General features: G+C 47.7%; 3 protein-coding genes across 3 annotated transcripts in view; 2 read left to right on the top strand and 1 right to left on the bottom strand.

The window, feature by feature from the left end:
* Positions 1-5,752, top strand: part of LOC134444614 (solute carrier family 53 member 1-like) — a 26,694-nt gene extending 20,942 nt beyond the window's left edge. Inside the window, exons 9-13 of the mRNA XM_063193872.1 lie at positions 699-886; positions 2,616-2,795; positions 3,896-4,052; positions 4,771-4,950; positions 5,586-5,752. Of these exons, the coding sequence (XP_063049942.1) occupies positions 699-886; positions 2,616-2,795; positions 3,896-4,052; positions 4,771-4,950; positions 5,586-5,752 (872 nt within the window). The remainder of the gene's footprint in view (positions 1-698; positions 887-2,615; positions 2,796-3,895; positions 4,053-4,770; positions 4,951-5,585) is intronic.
* Positions 5,753-6,890: 1,138 nt separating this feature from the next.
* LOC134446070 (solute carrier family 53 member 1-like) lies at positions 6,891-10,105 on the top strand. Its single transcript, XM_063195327.1, has 3 exons — positions 6,891-6,966; positions 8,250-8,504; positions 9,988-10,105. Exons 1-3 carry the CDS (start codon positions 6,905-6,907, stop codon positions 10,073-10,075), a joined length of 405 nt encoding a protein of 134 aa, XP_063051397.1. The 5' UTR covers positions 6,891-6,904; the 3' UTR covers positions 10,076-10,105.
* Positions 10,106-12,537: 2,432 nt separating this feature from the next.
* On the bottom strand, positions 12,538-17,013 carry LOC134446062 (nucleus accumbens-associated protein 2). The gene is made up of 6 exons (XM_063195316.1): positions 16,835-17,013; positions 14,880-15,565; positions 14,453-14,629; positions 13,963-14,068; positions 13,577-13,674; positions 12,538-13,367 (listed from the first exon to the last, which is right to left on the bottom strand). Exons 1-6 carry the CDS (start codon positions 17,011-17,013, stop codon positions 12,838-12,840), a joined length of 1,776 nt encoding a protein of 591 aa, XP_063051386.1. The 3' UTR covers positions 12,538-12,837.
* Positions 17,014-17,500: the final 487 nt, after the last annotated feature.

Genomic DNA, 17,500 nt, shown 5'->3' with positions numbered 1-17,500 from the left:
CACACTTTGACACACAATGTCATTCCATGCATTTCATGGGATCCTTTTCCTCAGCTGCATGGCTGTGCAAAGGATGGCACATAGAAATGCAGAATAGACAGACTAATAGACATACAGACCATCAGACATGCTGTCTGTCAGAAAGACAGACAGACAGACAGACAGACAGACAGACAGACAGACAGACAGACAGATAGACAGACAGACAGACAGACAGACAGACAGAATTCAGAGAGAGGAAGAGGAAGACAAACCAATTGGCAAAACAACAACAACAGTAACATAAATGAATAATATTGTTTTTTGATGTGTCTCATCCCTTTTTCACACGCAAACCCACACAAAAAGAGCAGTGCGAGAGGAGATGAATGAATAATGCGCATTTCATTTCTTCTCACAAAGCGAGAGAGAAGGAGAAAAAGGCTGCGATATGAAGAGAAAGTGAGGAAAATAATAAGCAAGAAACTTTAGTTTTTAGTTTTATCCCACGTGTGCAGACACACACATGCACGTACGCACACGCGCGCGCACGCACGCACGCACGCACGCACGCACGCGCACGCACACTCACACTCACACACACACACACACTCACACACACGCACACACATGAATTCTGGAACGAAACTACAAAAAATAGTACACAGTAGTGCACCTTAGCACATGTCTTAATGACTTGAGTGTTGGTTGTCCCCCAGTGGTGCAGGGCCCGGACTGGGGCCGTGTGAGTCCCTCGCTGCGGGCCCACCGTGGCTGCTTCCTGCTGCTGGAGTTCCTGCTCCTGCTGGGGGCCAGCCTGCACCTGTGGCACCACTCAGGGGTCAACCACGTCCTCATCTTCCAGCTGGACCCTCGGGAACACCTCTCGCATCAGCACCTGTTCCAGGTGAGAAGCACTGGGCCTCATAATCAATCATTTAGCCCAGTGTTTCCCAACCAGGGGTACGTGTACCACTAGGGGTACGCGAGCACACTGCAGGGGGTACTTGGAAAAATGCTTTTATTATAACAAATGTATGGAGCAGTCACATCAGGACAGAGAAAACAATATAGAACATGAATTAAGGGGTACTCGTGGCACAACTAAGAGGCTTAGGGGGTACGCGAGACAAAAAAGATTGGGATACACTGCCAGTAGCATTTTGGTTCAGCAGGTAACATACAGTAAATTGTTCTCGGGGAACACCTCTCACATCAGCATCTGTTCCAGATGAGATTACTGTGACTGCGACCCCACAATAAAATCTCCACTTTCTACTTAAGAATTGCAGGGCTAAACGCTTGGAAATTACATGGCAGATAAAGGGTGTGTCATTTCTGTAATGTTTTACTGTTAACAGACATGCTTTTTTATGGCATAGTGGTTAGAAACTCCACGCTTCATGAATTCCATTATCATAGGATGTTGAGAGGTAGAGGAACAACCTGAAATTTGAAAGTGAACTCTCGTGGCTATGCTACATTCCTGGACAAAATGGATATCATGAACGAACCATGTTTCCCGGGTTAGCATTATCTATTTTGGGTGAACCAGGGCCACTATGCTATAGGTTATATAGCATTTTGACACAGGAAGTTCGACCTATACTCTTCAGGGATGATGCCACTTACTAACAGGTACACCGAAAGTGGGAGGACAAAACGGTCAGTTGGCCCAGGCCCAGTAAGATTGAGGGCTCAGAATTGTGTGCGTATTATATGATATACATATTACTAATATTCCTAATATTATTAGGAGGGATCCCTTTCAGATGATTTTGTCCCAGGCCAAGTTAAAGCTGTCAGCGGCCCTGCTTACAAATGAGTAGCGGTGCACAAATTGCTCTTAGGTGTCAACAAAGATCAGCTGCACTTTAGCTCACTGTCATAAATACTGAAAGCATTTAGTGAATCATTTGCTGCCGTAAGTAGATTCTGTGAACTATGAGGACTATGATTAGAATTTCAAATCCCCTGTTTTTCAGTCCAGTCACCTCTAATTCTCAAAATGTCTTTGGGTTACCTGTTACAAGTAAAAAGGAGCTGTAAATTATGACTGCAGTGACTGCACTGTAAAATTGTAATAACTCTGTCTGATGGTCTGATGTGTCTGAAGTATGTAACTATAACAGTTGATAACATCTTCCAGAATCTTCATACTAGATAACTTCATGGCCTGTCTGACCATTGTGTTGGGGATATTATGACCTGTGTCAATGACCACCGCTGTGTGTTATCCAGTTGCCAGGTGTGTGCCACTAAATGTACTGTATGTTTACTGTTATCTGTTATCTGTGCATGGCCATGTTTTACCCATGATGTGACCACGCCTCCTGCTCCTGCCTGTGTCAACCCCATATTGCACAATATTGGTCACAATATTACAGTGCAGGGCCCTAAATTAACTTTTTTCACCAGCAGCCAAAATTACTAGTAGATGTTAATCTTGCTATACACACTCACTAACTAATGGGTCACAGGCTAGTAAGTTGGTCTTTTGTACAAGCCAAACTGAAATTTCACCAGCATTTGGCCGGTTGGCTGGTGTTAATTTCGAGCCCTGTTGCAGTGCCAGTGTGCAGGCTTTTTCCCGTGATGTGATGGTGCCCATCTCTGTGTGGCCCCTTGTGCTGCAGGTGGCGGGGGCTCTGGGCGTGTGCTGGTGCTGCAGCGTGCTGGCGTGCCTGTGCCCCCCCTTGGTGACCATGCCCCCTCTGTTGCCCCCCGTGCTGCTGCACTGCCTCCTCCTGCTCCTGCTCCTCAACCCCACCCCCACCTGCTACCCCCACGCCCGGCGCTGGCTACGGGACGTCCTGGTGAGAGACTCACACAGAGAGAGAGAGAGAGAGCGACAGAGAGACAGAGAGACAGAGACAGAGACAGAGAGAATGAAGGAAAGAGAAGAAAAGTGTTTGAGGGTGTGAGAGAGAGAGAGAGAGAGAGAGAGAGAGAGAGAGAGAGAGAGAGAGACAGAGAGAGAGAGAGAGAGAGAAAGAAAAGAGAACAAATTAGATGGAGGTTGTGCTAAGCTAAATACTTTGAGCATTTAAAGACATCAGAAAATACATAAAAAAAATCAGGTCCAGATACAGTATTAGTATAGTATAGTATAGTATAGATACAGTATGCTAGCTCAAGGCATACAGCCTACATGAATCCATTCTTCCCAGTGGAAAAGGGATGTATCTTACAACTCAAAGCCTGGGACTGTAACCTTGTAAAATAAGGCTATTTCATTTCAGAAACAGCAGGTTAGAGATGACTGGAGCACTCAAATCATTGTTTTTTTGTTGTTGTTGTTGTGGCGCAAACATAATGACTAATGTTTTGATGTGGTGCACATGTTAGTCGTTCACATCAAGTCAAAAAATGAATCATTATGTCTGTACCACAATAAAAAAAATACAACATATAATAGCAGCATCACTATTATCCCTAGGCGGTGTCCGCTAGGCAATTAAAGGATATCAGGGGTCTAGCTCTCTTTCAACATGTAGTGGGTAATGGTCCGTGACGATCAAGGTCTGACTCATATCTGCCTTTGAGATTAATTATTTCTCATCAATGCCTCGTTGTATTTTACTTCCGTTCACTTCTCTTCTCTTCTCTTCTCTTCTGTTCTCTTCTCTTCTCTTCTCTTCTTTTGCGTTCTCTTCTCTTCTCTTCTCTTCTCTTGTCTTCTCTTCTCTTCTCTTCTCTTCTCTTCTCTTCTCTTCTCTTCCCTTCTCCTCTGCTACTCTCATCTCTTCTATGGTGTATGGTGTCAATAGAGTTATTGTTACACGTAATAGGACAAGTGTACTTTCTGTAGTTTGTATGATATGTATTCCTCTTATTACTGCTTGTTATAATGTCAAACTCTGTAATGAAAGCGAGTGACATACAACATTCTCTTCTCTCTCCTGTGCGTGACCAGCTGCGGGTGGTCACTGCTCCTCTGTGGCCTGTGGCGTTTGCTGATTGCTGGCTCTCCGACCAGCTCAACAGCCTGAGCCCACTGCTACTGGACCTGTGGCATCTCTTCTGTTCCTATGGCAACACAGGAAGTGACACGTCAGACTACCTGCCCGCCGGTGAGCTGTGACCGACAATGCAGACTGTGCAGTATTTTACTGTAAAGTGAGGCACTTTGGTCGAATATTGGTTTACAGCAAGTGCTCTTTTGTGACCGTGACCGACAATGCAGACTGTTCGGTATTTTATTGTAAAGTGAGGCGCTTTGGTGAAATATTGGTTTACAGCAAGTGCTCTTCAAGAAGGCCTACTCTATTCTAATTGCATGCAGATTAAGTAAATTGTGGATGAACCCTTTGCATTTATTCTACACATTTGTACTGTTTGTGCACAACCCAGTCACTGCTTTTACTGTAAAGGTTGCAGATTTTGTACTTAACCACACACCTCAAGCCCAGAAAAGATAGCCACAAATAAGTAGAAGGTTTTTACTTTCTGATTACATTCCCAGCACATGTGATTCCCCTAATTAGTTAGAGGTCTCCACATTGAGATCAGCAAATCAATTACTGCAACCTGGCTGGAACTCGCATTTCTGGCAGACATTTTGCTTTCCAAAGACTTAATGGCTCTATCTCAATGCCCAGTGTTCTAGCCTTGCTAGGACGTGAAAACGCCCAGTGATTGGATACTCTTTGGTGAACTTCGCAGAGTATCCAATCACCAGGAGTTTCACTTCTTAGCAAGGCAAGAACACTTGACATTGTGAAGTAGCCAAGGTCCGTCTATAGGTGTGCAAAGATGTGACTTGATTGGTGTCTTTCTGTCGTGCTCCAGAGCAGGTATCTTCTCTGGCCGTCACCTGCCTGATCCAGTGCCTCCCTCCCTGGCTGCGATTGGTGCAGTGCCTCCGGCAGTTCTGGGACACCAGAGACATCATTCACCTGCTCAACGCTGGCAAATACTCCACCGTCTTCCTCATGGTCATGTTCGCCGGCCTCTACAACAGAGCCAGAGGTAGAACTATAAATCACAGCTTCCATGACGATACGATTCAATAATGATATCTAATTATTCGATGCGATTCAATTATTTTACTTAAGAATGCTCCACGATACGATACAATACTATTCAATTCGATTACATTTTTTTTCGATTACTTTTCCACTTCTATTATGTTATGGAGGTAGGGCATTGTGCAGGGGCCAGCGATTTGATATATTATTTGATATGATGCGATTCGATTCAATCGTCAGATTATATCGCAATATATTGATACATGTCGATGATTATTTACACCCCTAGTGCTGCCATAAGGTGTTGTTTTGGAGCCATGTCAAAGTGTATAGGCCTACTATTGTAATAGTATTGGGAAGACTAGTATTTTTGGAATCACATTTTGCACGTTCGAATTCAAAATTGTCCACGACGTGCCCTTGAGCACCTAAGCCCACATAGCTCCAGAGACTGAGCATTACCATATGCCTAAACCTAAATAACTGTATGTCGATTTGGATAACAGCATCATCTAAGTGCAATATCATGTAATAAAGCAGTATAGCAAATCGTGTGTGTGTGTGTGTGTGTGTGTGTGTGTGTGTGTGTGTGTGTGTGTGTGCGTGCGCATGCGTGTGTGTGTGTGTGCACCACAGTGCAACTGGGCCAGGTGTGGGAGGTGAACGTTTGTGTGTACCTGTGGGCGGTCTCCACCTGTTTCAGCGTGCTGGTGTGTGTGAGCTGGGACCTGCTGATGGACTGGACTCTACTGCAGGGCCATGGCCTACTGAGGAAGGAACTGCTCTACACACACGAGGTATAGCACACACACACACACACACACACACACACACACACACACACACACAAACACGAACGCATTCACGCAATCATGCACGCAAGCACGTGTACACACACACACACACACACACACACACACACACACACACACGTACACTTAAGGGTGGTTTATGCCTCCAGTCCAGCGTCCCTGCGTCGTAATGCAGTGAGCCGCGCAGTTAACGTAGTGAAGCCCCCCCCATCACGCAGGTACTCTGGGGCACCTCCCCAAAATTGTGTCTCGACGCAGGGAGCGACGGCGTGAAAGGGCGAAAATAGGTCTCTGATTGGTCCTCTCGACCAGCCTGCTCTGTCCTCGAGTCGAGAACAAGCGCTACTTCCTTGTTCTTCGTCGGTCTACGGACTGTGAGCTCTTCATTGAATAAGTTGCCCGTGCTTTGTTGTTTGATTTATTTACACGAACCAAAGACAACACATGCGCTTGCAAGTTACGACGCTGAAGTTATTTGGACAGTTGAACAGTGGTTCCGAGGTCGAGGAAACATTCCGCTTCGTCCTCGACAAATGAGCCACTTCTTTGTTCCAAACTACCACTGTGGCTGCCAGTGCGATCAAACATGCACGTGATATAAAGATTTAATGTTTCATTTTCATTCTCGTCGAGTCTGTGATGCTAAAAAACAACCGACACGTCTAGTTTACTCTTTGTATTGAAGGCAGTTTCAGCGTGGAATGACATCGCGCAGACCGTGCTTCAAAACAGGGCATAAACCAAAATTAACTGCATCATGGCTGCGACAAGCTCACTCTGTGGCACAAGTAGGAAGCATAACCCGCCCTTTACCTCTCACACACACACACACACACACACACACACACACACACACACACACACACACACACACACACACACACACACACACTTTCTCTCTCTCTCGCTTTCAGTGTATGTGCCTGTGTGCATGTGTGTGTGTGTGTGTGTGTGTGTGTGTGTGTGTGTGTGTGTGTGTGTGTGTGTGTGTGTGTGTGTGTGTGTGTGTCCGTGCGTGCCTATGTATGTCTGTGTGTGTGTGCGTGCCCATGCGTGTCTGTGCACCAGGCTCTGTATTATGGCTCCATGCTGGTGGACGTGCTGCTGAGGGTGTGCTGGGCGGTGAACATCCTGCTGGCCCAGATGAGGGACTCCACGTCGGCCTCCATCGCCAGCGGTGTCCTGGCCCCCCTGGAGGTCCTCAGGTCAGACCACATGCCCATAGACATGATGGAGTCAGACCCGGCCTAAAGCCTCGTTCACATACAATACTCGCTTCTCGCTCTCTCGCTAACTCACTTGTGGAACATTCGCTAAACGTTCCCATGGCTTTAACTGCCAATGCACAAGCGAGAAGTTCTATCAGTTAACTGAACTCTGCATTCCAATTGGTTACTCGCTTACTCGCCTCGCTCGAAGTTAAAATATTTTAAACTCGGAATCCGCCCACATCGCATCGCTTGTACACTCCTCGCCAACTCGCCTCCTCGTCTCGCTGGAACACATAGACATTCTATTGACTTCACTCGCTGAGTGAGTAACTAGCAGCGACACGTGTGAACCTCAAACCAATCAACTTTGAGCAGCTCCAATGGCCCTGGGTAGAGGCGTGTTCAAGGCAGTGACATGGTTTTAGTAGAGACGTTCTATTGGGACTAAGAAGATCTTTTGGTTTAAGCTTTGGCACAGACTTTTCTGGCCTTGATCCTTAGCAAAATGTGGGAGGCAAGTCAACCATGCCGTTTGGGAAACGTTCATCGTTATGCAAGGGGTCAGACCAAGTCTCGAACAGAGATTTGAAAGTCAGGCAACATCGACAATCTCCCACTATTATTATTACTTTTTCGTGCAACATATTTATGACAAAAGTAAGCCCGCTTGATCTCAAGGATTTTAAAGTTAGCTTTACATGTGATGTCCCCAGAGTGCAATTAGTTTTGCTGCCTTATGAGAAGTTCTGTACACATCAACAACAGTGAATACTAATTACGATCAAGAACTAAAAATAGATAGAACTTCACTCAACATGCACATTATAGCAACACTTCACAAAATGTTTTTAGAGTGTGTGTGTGTGTGTGTGTGTGTGTGTGTGTGTGTGTGTGTGTGTGTGTGTGTGTGTGTGTGTGTGTGTGTGTGTGTGCGTGTGCGTGTGTATGTGTGTTGCTGTTGTCTGTACTTGATCACTGTCACTGGTATGCTTGTGTTTGTGATTGGCAGATCAGGGAGAACAAATTCACAAATGCAAACATTCTACTTTCCCTGATGTGAGAGTTATGTGTGTGTGTGTGTGTGTGTGTGTGTATGCACGGGTGTATAACTGTGTGTGTGTGCGTGTGCACGCATATGACTGTGTGTGTGTATGCACGTGCGTGTATGACTGTGTGCGTGCGTGCGTGCGTGCGTGCGTGTGTGTGTGCGTGCGCGCGTGCATGCGCACATGCATGCATGCCTGTGTACTCGAAAACATACCATATACCCAAACCAGGCGGTGTGTGTGGAACATGTTCCGCCTTGAGAGCGAGCAGCTGAAGAACTGTGAGATGACGAGGGCCGTCAGAGACGTGGATTTCCCAGAAACCTCGGCGTGCCTGCCCGAGCACGTCCTGCGGGAGTGGAGACTGGACCTGGAGGAACTGAACCTGTTCCAACACTACCAGAACCAGAACTACGATCACCACTGCAAGACCAGAACCCCCGTGGGGAGGTCCTGCACACAGTTCCTCCTCACCTGTCTAACCAGGTGAGCTTCATGTTTCCTTGCTGCAGTGCTCACTAACCTGTCCCAGCGATGGGCAACCTGGATCCATTAAATTACATTTTACATTTAGCTGACAGGTGGTAGGTGGCAGGTGGTCCAGCCATTGTTCCAATCCACTGACCATAGCTCAGTTTGGCGTATAGTTGTATCGAAAGATTTTGGCCAAAGTGAATTAATTTACTCTATATTTTTTCCCAATTACTTTATGTCTCCTGTACATTCACACTAAGTGGAAATGACCAAATCAACACAGTGGGCTTGACTTAGTCATTTCAGTTTGGGGACTATTTCCTGATGCGGAAAAACACAGCCAAAGCAGAGGGTTTCCCAATAAGGTTCCGCTGTGTTTGCGCCTTGCAGCGGTGGCCTGTCTATACTTGGGCTGTGTTTATCTGCATGCACAGGAAAATAATTCCCAAACTGAAATGACCAAGTGAAGCCAGGACTGCGGGAAGACACTCAATTTAACCTGGGAGTGGCATATCCCTTTAAGAGTTCATTATCAATCGCCTGGCTGAACTGGACATATAATGAATCCAAGTTTCCCATCACTACCTGTCATACACTTGGTACTCTCCATTACATAATTCCTCCATCCTCACATCCTCGTTTTCTTGTCTCCTCCGTTCATGTCCCTCCTCCTGTGGAGGAATTAATGAAGGAAACAAGGGATAGTGGAGGAATCAAACATCACAAGAAACCCAAACCACCCTTCTCTAGCATCTTAGCTCCATACTCATGTTCTAAACTTTTCATGTTTTGACACGTCTTCAACAACGTCGAGCCTTGAGACATTACGCCCAAGTTCAGATTAAGCAACTGGAGGATAGATATTTATTAAATATTAGATATCTATAAAATGCATTGGCCCTGCCATGGCCTAACGGTAGGGCACTGGGTTACTACGCTGGCGATCCGGATTCCATTTCAGCCTGGGTCATTTTCCGATACTTCCCCGTCTCTCTATCGCCCCTCATTTCCTGTGTCTCCTCCACTGTTCTGTCAAAATGCATAATTTCATGCTTACTTGAAGACAAGACAACATAACCTTAATAGGGCTGTCAGAGATATCAGTTAGATCACAGTTTCAACACCACACAATACCACCAAAAGGTGTGTGCATGTGTGTGGAGGACAATTAATGTGCTTGAAAGACATAAAAGTAAAATGTTTACAATGCGTCAGTTGGCACTGCGCTGAAAATGTAAAAAATCTGACATTGCCCAATAAAGTGAACAGAATTATGGTTGATGTGAATTGCAGACTGGGACTATGAGACTGTGTGACTTTTCTTTTCATGAAAATTCCTTCATGCACAGCTTTTTCTAAAGACCCTTTATAAGAGTGTTATCGCAATACTTCGCTGGAGAAGCTGTGCTATCTGTAGTGTCTGTTATCGCCAATGTTATCAGTGAGCACAGGAGTTGGAGGAGACTGATATCGTTTTTTTTTTTTAACTTTGCAGAGTTGAAGGAGATACTCTGTCCGTGGAGGACACCGAAAAACTCTGGCTAAAGTGTGTGAAGAGCGGAGAGGAACTGGCCCACTTATAGAGAGGAGAAGGAAGGTGGCAAAATACAACATGGAGAACAACTGTACAAATATGACATGCTGTTACAAATGCTTACCCTGACGTCTATATAAAAAAGTGTTAAATGCAAGACAGATTGAAATAAAATATTTTCCTCTGACTAAATCTACTGTGAAATTGAAAATGATGTTGTGTCACGCAGCCAACCGGAGATAGGCTGAGCTACTGAATGCAATATACAGGAACAGTCACACACACACACACACAAACACACACACACACACACACACACACACACACACACACACACACACACACACAAACACACACACACAAGGAAGCCGACAGGGGAGAAGAAAGGGGTCACTTGTCCCGGGCCCAGGGATACGGGGCCCCCAGAATTGTGTCCTTAATACATTGTTTGTACTGGATTTGGGGTCCCTTTCAGATGACTTTGTCCTGGACCCAATCAAAGCTGTCAGCAGTCCTGCACACACACACGCATACACACGCACATGCACGCTCATGCACGCACATGCGCGCGCGCACACACACACACACGCATACACACGCACACGCGCGCACACACACACAGACACACACACACACACACACGACAAACACGAAAACAATGGGAAGATGGAAACAGAAATTGAACCTTTATTCCACATAGCGAAGAGCCCGACAGAGACCATAACCCCACACAGTTCAACACTGCCGTCCCTATACAGGCACCATTCATATGCCAAGCCTGCAGGGCATCAGACATCTTGTGTCTCTGGAATACCCCCACCTCTCATCTTGAGAACGTATAGAGCCCATCTGACTGCACTTTCAAGCACCAAGAACGAAGTCAGGTGGCTTGCAACGAAACCCGTTTGGATAACATGACCTGGAAGAACACAAATCTTCACAGACTGACTACTACAGGGTAGTTCTGGGTTTGTTTGAACCTGACTTGACCAATAGAACAGTATTCTGACTTCAGGATTGGTGGCTCTGCATGGCCCTGATCTGGAGAAGTTCTAGAACACAGCTTATGCCTCTTTTCCACTGCCGTTTTTCTGGTTGGCCTACAGGTCGACACAGTATGACTCGGACGCCACTTTTTGCTGTGTCGTGCCTATTCGAAAAGCAAAAAGTTGTGGCCAAGTCGCGCTGTGTGGTGCTGCAGACTTACCAGAAAATCGACAGTGGAAAAGAGCTTTTACATTCCTTTGAATCGAATCTTAAAACCCTCATCTGTGGTGGCTCTGGAACATACAGTATTGTATCTTACCCTCCTCTCTCTCTCGGGTAGCTCTAGAACAAAGCTGACCCTCTGGAACATACAGTATCGTATCTGACACTCCTCTCTCTCTCGGGTAGCTCTAGAACAAAGCTGACCCTTCGGCTGGTGTGCTAAAAACATCATCTCATCCTCATGTGAGGTAATTCTAGAACAGACCTCAATTCGATCTCGTGCTTCAGAGACACAGTTGATTTCGGATGGAAACCAACTTCATGACTCTTAAGTTTGACCCTGATCGGCTCTGAAATCAATCTGACTCTTTGAATCTTTAAAAAAGATTCTTAAAAACATTTTTTGACCCTGATCGGTTGGCGTTCTACACGGCCTGATTACATTCCGGCCCTCCGACTGATCCGTTCAGCTCCGGACCAGGGTTGGTTGGATCACCTCCACAATCAGGATGCTTTCTGGGATACATACTGAGTAAAATTACACAAGGCCCCGTATATAAAAAAGCACACCGAAAGCAAAAAAAATGCAGCTTTAACAGTCCTTTAACAGTCCCCCACACTCACTCTTCTTCTCATGATAGTCATCGACAGACAGCTTTCCAGAAACGGAACGACAGATAAACCAGTGTTGAGAGAACACGTCTTGTGTATGTAGCAAAACCACAGTCCCTTTTTGTAAGACTTTTTTTTAAAGCAGGTTCCCATGCAAGTGTCCCGGTTCCCTTTTGTTGAGTATATATGTTTCTGAGAGCGCTTTTTCCGAGTATGACTGCGGGAGCATCACATGCATTTGCACCATCCTGCACAGGCAGTCAGGGAGTGTACGGTGTGTGCGTGTGCGTGTGCGCGTGTGCATGTGTGTGTGTGTTTGTGAGTGCTGTGTAAACTTGAGTGCTTTGTGTATGCGTGTAAGGGTCCAGTATAAACTTGTTAATCATGTGCGTGCGTGCATGTGTGTGTGGTGCCGTGTAAACTTGAGTGCTTTGTGTATGCGTGTAAGGGTGCAGTGTAAACTTCTGAGCCGTGTGTGTGTGTGTGAGTGTGTGTGTGTGTGTGTGTGTGTGTGTGTGTGTGTGTGTGTGTGTGTGTGTGTGTGTGTATGTGTTCATGTATTCATTTGTGTGTTGTGTGTATCCTGCAGTGTATGCTTGTGCACGTGCGTGTGTGTGTTTGTGTGTGTGTGTGTGTGTGTATGTGTGTGTTTGAGGGTGAAAGAAAATTTCTTCCTGTGTCTGTCTATGTGTTTACTGATGATAAATGACAGCATATTGGATTCGTAGCTCTATGCCTTTTTATGTTTAAACTTTACGGTTGCTTTACAGTGTTTTGTCTGTAAAGCGAAGGTTTACGGTTACTTTACAGCAGTTTGCTCTGTGATACATTAGGCCTAGTTTGCTTCTGAATGTCCTTGCAGCTTGATTGCGCAGCTCTGCACGAGTTTCTCTGACATTAGCAGTACGGTAGTTTTGGAGAAGAGTAGCGCGGGGAGGAGAGGGAGTGTCGGTTGGGGGGAGCATGAAGGAGATCTGGAGAGAATGCAGTTCACTGTTCCTCTGGGACCGTCTTCTCCCGGGGCTGCTCGCTACTGTGCGCCTTTGCTGGGGGTGACGGGCTGGCTCCGTTGGTTTTCTTGTTGCTGGAGTGGATGTTGAGGACGCCTTTCTCCGTGGCCTCTGAACTGCTCCTCCCCTCATCCGACTCCTCTCTGGCTTTAGTTGTCGTCTCGGTTTTCTCCTGCTCGCTCGCGGGGGCCTTGCCGTCCTGGGCGGGAAAGTGGGGGAGAGTTCTAAGCGGGTCGCGCGCGTCTCCATACAGGTGCGGTTCCACCTGGAGACTGGACGTCGTCAGGTGTTTGAATTCCGCCTCGAAGGGAAAGGTGGTGCTTGCCGCCGGTGCTGTGTCCGCAGGTCCCACGACCACAGCGCTCCGGTACGCTTCCATCGCCTCGGGCAGCATAGACTTGATTTTGGGGAGCCAGCGTTTACGCACGCGTCTGGCGTTGGTACACATGTCTGCCGCGATGACATTCATCTCACTCTCCTTGAAGTTGGGAGCGAAATTCTGACAGTAAACTGAAAAGACAACAAAGAAAACACAGAAAACAGTCGCAGGTTGGTTAGTTATTTGATGTGTACTGTAATAAGCTGCAATGGAAAAAGGTACACGTGTATTTGTTTTGACAGTTAAACTACAAAATAATTACAGAATACATGACCGACATAATGTGTTGACCAACAATTTAATTTACAGTTGTATGTAATCCAGTTCCTCAAATACTCACGTTTTACAGTGTTTAAAATTCGGCTGTCTAGAGGCTTTCTATTTGGATCACAATTTGAGGAGCGTATTCCAGTTCCACAGCTGTCAGCCAGTGTGTTTCTGTGAGGACAATACCAGAGTCAACCACTGGAGGGCGTGTGTGGCATTTAGCCCAGTCAAAAATCGCATGCGGTAGCAACCAACGTCAGACAGCAATAGAGAGAAACACGAGATGTTTGTTTTTGCCAGGATGCGTTGTTGACCGTCCTGCGTCCGCACAACACTGCTAAACATGCCTCTTTAAACGTGCCTCATCATAAACAAACAACGGTGGATGGCAACGCAGTGTTAAACGAGGTGTGAGATGCCTTTTTAAAATGCAAGGGGAGAGGAAGTGTCTCTTCAGACCTGTCGAAGAAGGCAGCAAGGAGGCGCCGTAGCAGCACTTTGTGTTTGATACCGGCGCATAGGTGACAGTTCATCAGTTGTCCTCGCGTCATGAACACGCCAGAGCCTGGGGCAGAGACAGAGAAGGAGAGGGAGAGGGAGCTGGAGATGAGAAGACAGACAGACACCATTTAGCCACCACCCAAAACCCTGCCTGCCTCCCAGGGAGCAACTATAGAGCACTGTCAACTCAGCCAGCCCCTCTGTGTGCTTTCATCAATAGGCTAACTGCAGCCCAGCCTGTCCCTTTTCCATCGACCCATTAGATAGTCTGCTCTCTGCTTGCCTATGCTGCTCAGCCTCATTGAAATGCTACTGATGTACACAGCTGGCTGGCTGCTGCTGTGCTGTGCTGCGATGGCTGTTTATCGGTGACAGTGGCCATCCGAGCAGACGTCTGGCCTGGGTCTGGACGTAGGTGGTGGTGTCTCAGTCTGGACTTGTGGCTTACCTGCGATCAGCTCCAGCCTCTCCCCCGGATCGCCTTCCGTGTAAAGGGCAGGGTGGCAGCGGTACCCGATCTGGCTGATGAGGCTGGCGGGCAGTGCCTCCCTGTCGCCCCCTAGCAGCACGCAGTAACGGCTCTCAAGGGAGACCGGGATGGAGGAGAGCTCCATCTTCTCCTGCACTGAAGGAGGGGGTAGAAGAGTTGGAGGAGGTGAAAAAGGATGGTAAAGAATCGAGAGAGCGAGAGAGAGACAGAGAGAGAGAGAGGGAGGGGATGAGGAAGGAAGAAGAAGAGGAAGGATGGAGAAGATGAAGAAGGAGAGAGTATTGGAGAAAGAGGAAAAACGTGTCATTCCAGATGATATGGGGTGAGGAGAGGTGAACCTCAAGATGGTGGTCGCGCTTTCCAACACCTCCAAGGAGACACTTACTGGTGTAGGGGTTGATGGAGTAACCGTAGAGCTTCTTGCCACCAGGTAGCCCGTCGTACGCATCCTCCTCCAGGTCTTCATCCTCGTTCTGGTGGGACGTGGGACTGTCCGTGGCCGGCAGGCTGGAAGCCCCAGGGCTGGTGTTCTCCCCGGCCACCAGGTCGTAAGGGTACACCCCCAGGAGTCCCCCGTTGGCCCCAACACTGCTGTAGAACAGCGCACTCCCCCTGTGGATGGAGCCGCCCCGGGACACCGACCCTCGTTTCCCCTCGTCATCCCCGCCCAGGAGGCCCAGCCCTCCCCGCATCGGCGGCGGCGGCGTCTCTTCGCTCTGGGAGCAGAGCGGCGTTTCCACCTTCTCCTGCTTGATGTCGCAGGCGGCCAGTGTGGGCGTGGCCTGCTGCTGGTTGTCGGGCAGCTGCGGCGGGCTGCTCCCTTCCAGCGGCGGCTCGTCGCCCCCGGGCATGGACTGCGAGTCGCAGTAGGGCGGCGCGTTGGCCTTGAACATCAGGTCCATGCCGCGCTCCACGATGTTCTGGATCTGCAGGTAGCCCGCCGTGTACATGACCATCAGCTGGTCGCTGGCCGACACCGTCATCTTGCCCGTGTAGCAGAAGGAGAGGATCTGCTGGAAGCAGGAGGCCGTGACCGAGGAGGGCAGCTCGAACAGGGCCTGCCCGCTACCGCTGCAATAACAATATATTATAGTAATTTAGTAATTAATGCAGTGACAAATAGTAATTATTACAATTACTGTATTTGAATAGCACAATCCATATACAGCTCAACTTGCTCTGACAGATTGATTAAAAAAAAAAACACAAAGTTGGCATATTTTTTGTCATGCCAAGCAGTCAAAGTCAAAAGTCTGAAAAAAAGCTAGGTCAAAGATATAACATCAAAAAGCAAAGAATTGTCAGAACAGCATAGGATATGCCAGTTAGCTAAGCCAATGATAAAAAAGACCAGAAATCCCTCTGCAGACAATGGGGATGAGCAACAACTCCCTTTCAGTTTTGCAGAGCCCCTATTAAATGCATCTTGTTACCAAACTGGTAATAACTGTCTCGTAATCGGTTACTTAAAAAGGCTTAATTGTCATAGCAATACTGCTGTTATGATGGAGTTGAGCTTTTCCAGCAAAACAGTGAATGTGTTCACTGGCCATCCCATCTGCGCCAAAGGGCTACAGCTAGGGGTAATAACCTGAAGAGTTTGCCAAAGAAGGGGCTGCTGCTGGCAAGCGCGGTGCAGTGGGCCTTGAAGGCCTGTCCATTCACCGTGACGAAAAACCTTTGCTACCATAGTGCTACACCACTACGACATTAGCTTTTAGTAATACATTACAACTTCGTCATTGCCATTCTGGTAACAGCAAACCTATAACAGGGCCGGTGTCAAAGCCTCTTGGATGGAGTGGCCGGCGGGCCTATTCACTTTTTGCTGGAAATACTTAACTACATCTTAACAACATCGCTATGACATTATTACAGAGAGCTTTAAGGAACATATTAAGTCATAGCCATTACAATTTTGGTGACAGTAGGTTTATGACTTAGGCTCTACGCTAAGGGATCAAAGCATTCATTTAATGTTAAATGTTGTGTAGGGTAGCACTATGGCTTTTTCAGTGACCAACAGTCCACCCTTCTCCAGGCATAACAGAGTGCATTATAAGACTTGAATCTAAGAGCAAAGGCTACCAGGGGGGGTACGGTATTAACCTGAAGAGGTCACGGAAGTAGAGGCTGCTGGCGGCTAGCACGGCGCGATGGGCCTTCAAGGGCCTGTCCGTTTACCATGACGAAAAACCTTTGCTACCATAGTGCTACACCACTACGACATTAGCTTTTACTAATACATTACAACTTGGTCATTACCGTTCTGGTAACAACAAACTTATAACTGGCCCGGTGTCAAAGCCTCTTAGGGGGGGGGGTACAGTTGGTATTAACCTGAAAAGGTCACGGAAGTATAGGCTGCTGGCGGCTAGCACAGCGCGATGGGCCTTGAAGGCCTGTCCGTTCACCATGATGGCCACGTCGCAGTGCTGGCCCAGCAGGCGCTGCTCGTTCAGGCTGTCCAGCACCGCGCTGCCAAAGTTGGGGATCTCCATGTGCAGGAGGTGAGACATGGCGGACGGGCGGTCGGTGGTGGACAGACGGCGGCGGGTGGACGACGGCTGGACGACGTCCGCACTTGGAAGTTCTTCTCCGCGCTCTTGATGTCTCCTCGCTCTCCTCTTGCGCCGCGTGGTCTCTCTCTGTCTGTCTCGGCGCACAGCTTAGCTCACGATTGCAACCTGTTGAGGAGCGAGCATCTGAGGTGGGTAGGAGGGGTGGTATATGGTGAGGGGTGGGGGGGGGGGGGGGGGGGGGGGGGGGGGGGGGGGGGGGGGGGGGTGGGGGGGGGGGGGGGGTGGGTCAAACACAGCAGTCCGCACAGAAGAGGAGAAGAGGGGAAGGAAGGAGAAAAAGACGAAATGACAATCAAAACAAATTCAAAACTGCTGCATTAACAAAAAAACTTCTTCAGACCAGTCACCAGACACAAGGTTGGATGACAAATTCATGCAGTACAAGTAAGAGTCTGAAGACGGGACGAAAGCAGCAAAAGACAGA

The sequence above is a fragment of the Engraulis encrasicolus genome, chromosome 3 (genome assembly GCF_034702125.1).
Source record: "Engraulis encrasicolus isolate BLACKSEA-1 chromosome 3, IST_EnEncr_1.0, whole genome shotgun sequence".
NCBI classification, from domain to species: Eukaryota; Metazoa; Chordata; class Actinopteri; order Clupeiformes; family Engraulidae; genus Engraulis; species Engraulis encrasicolus.
This window is presented reverse-complemented; position numbering and strand designations above follow the sequence as displayed.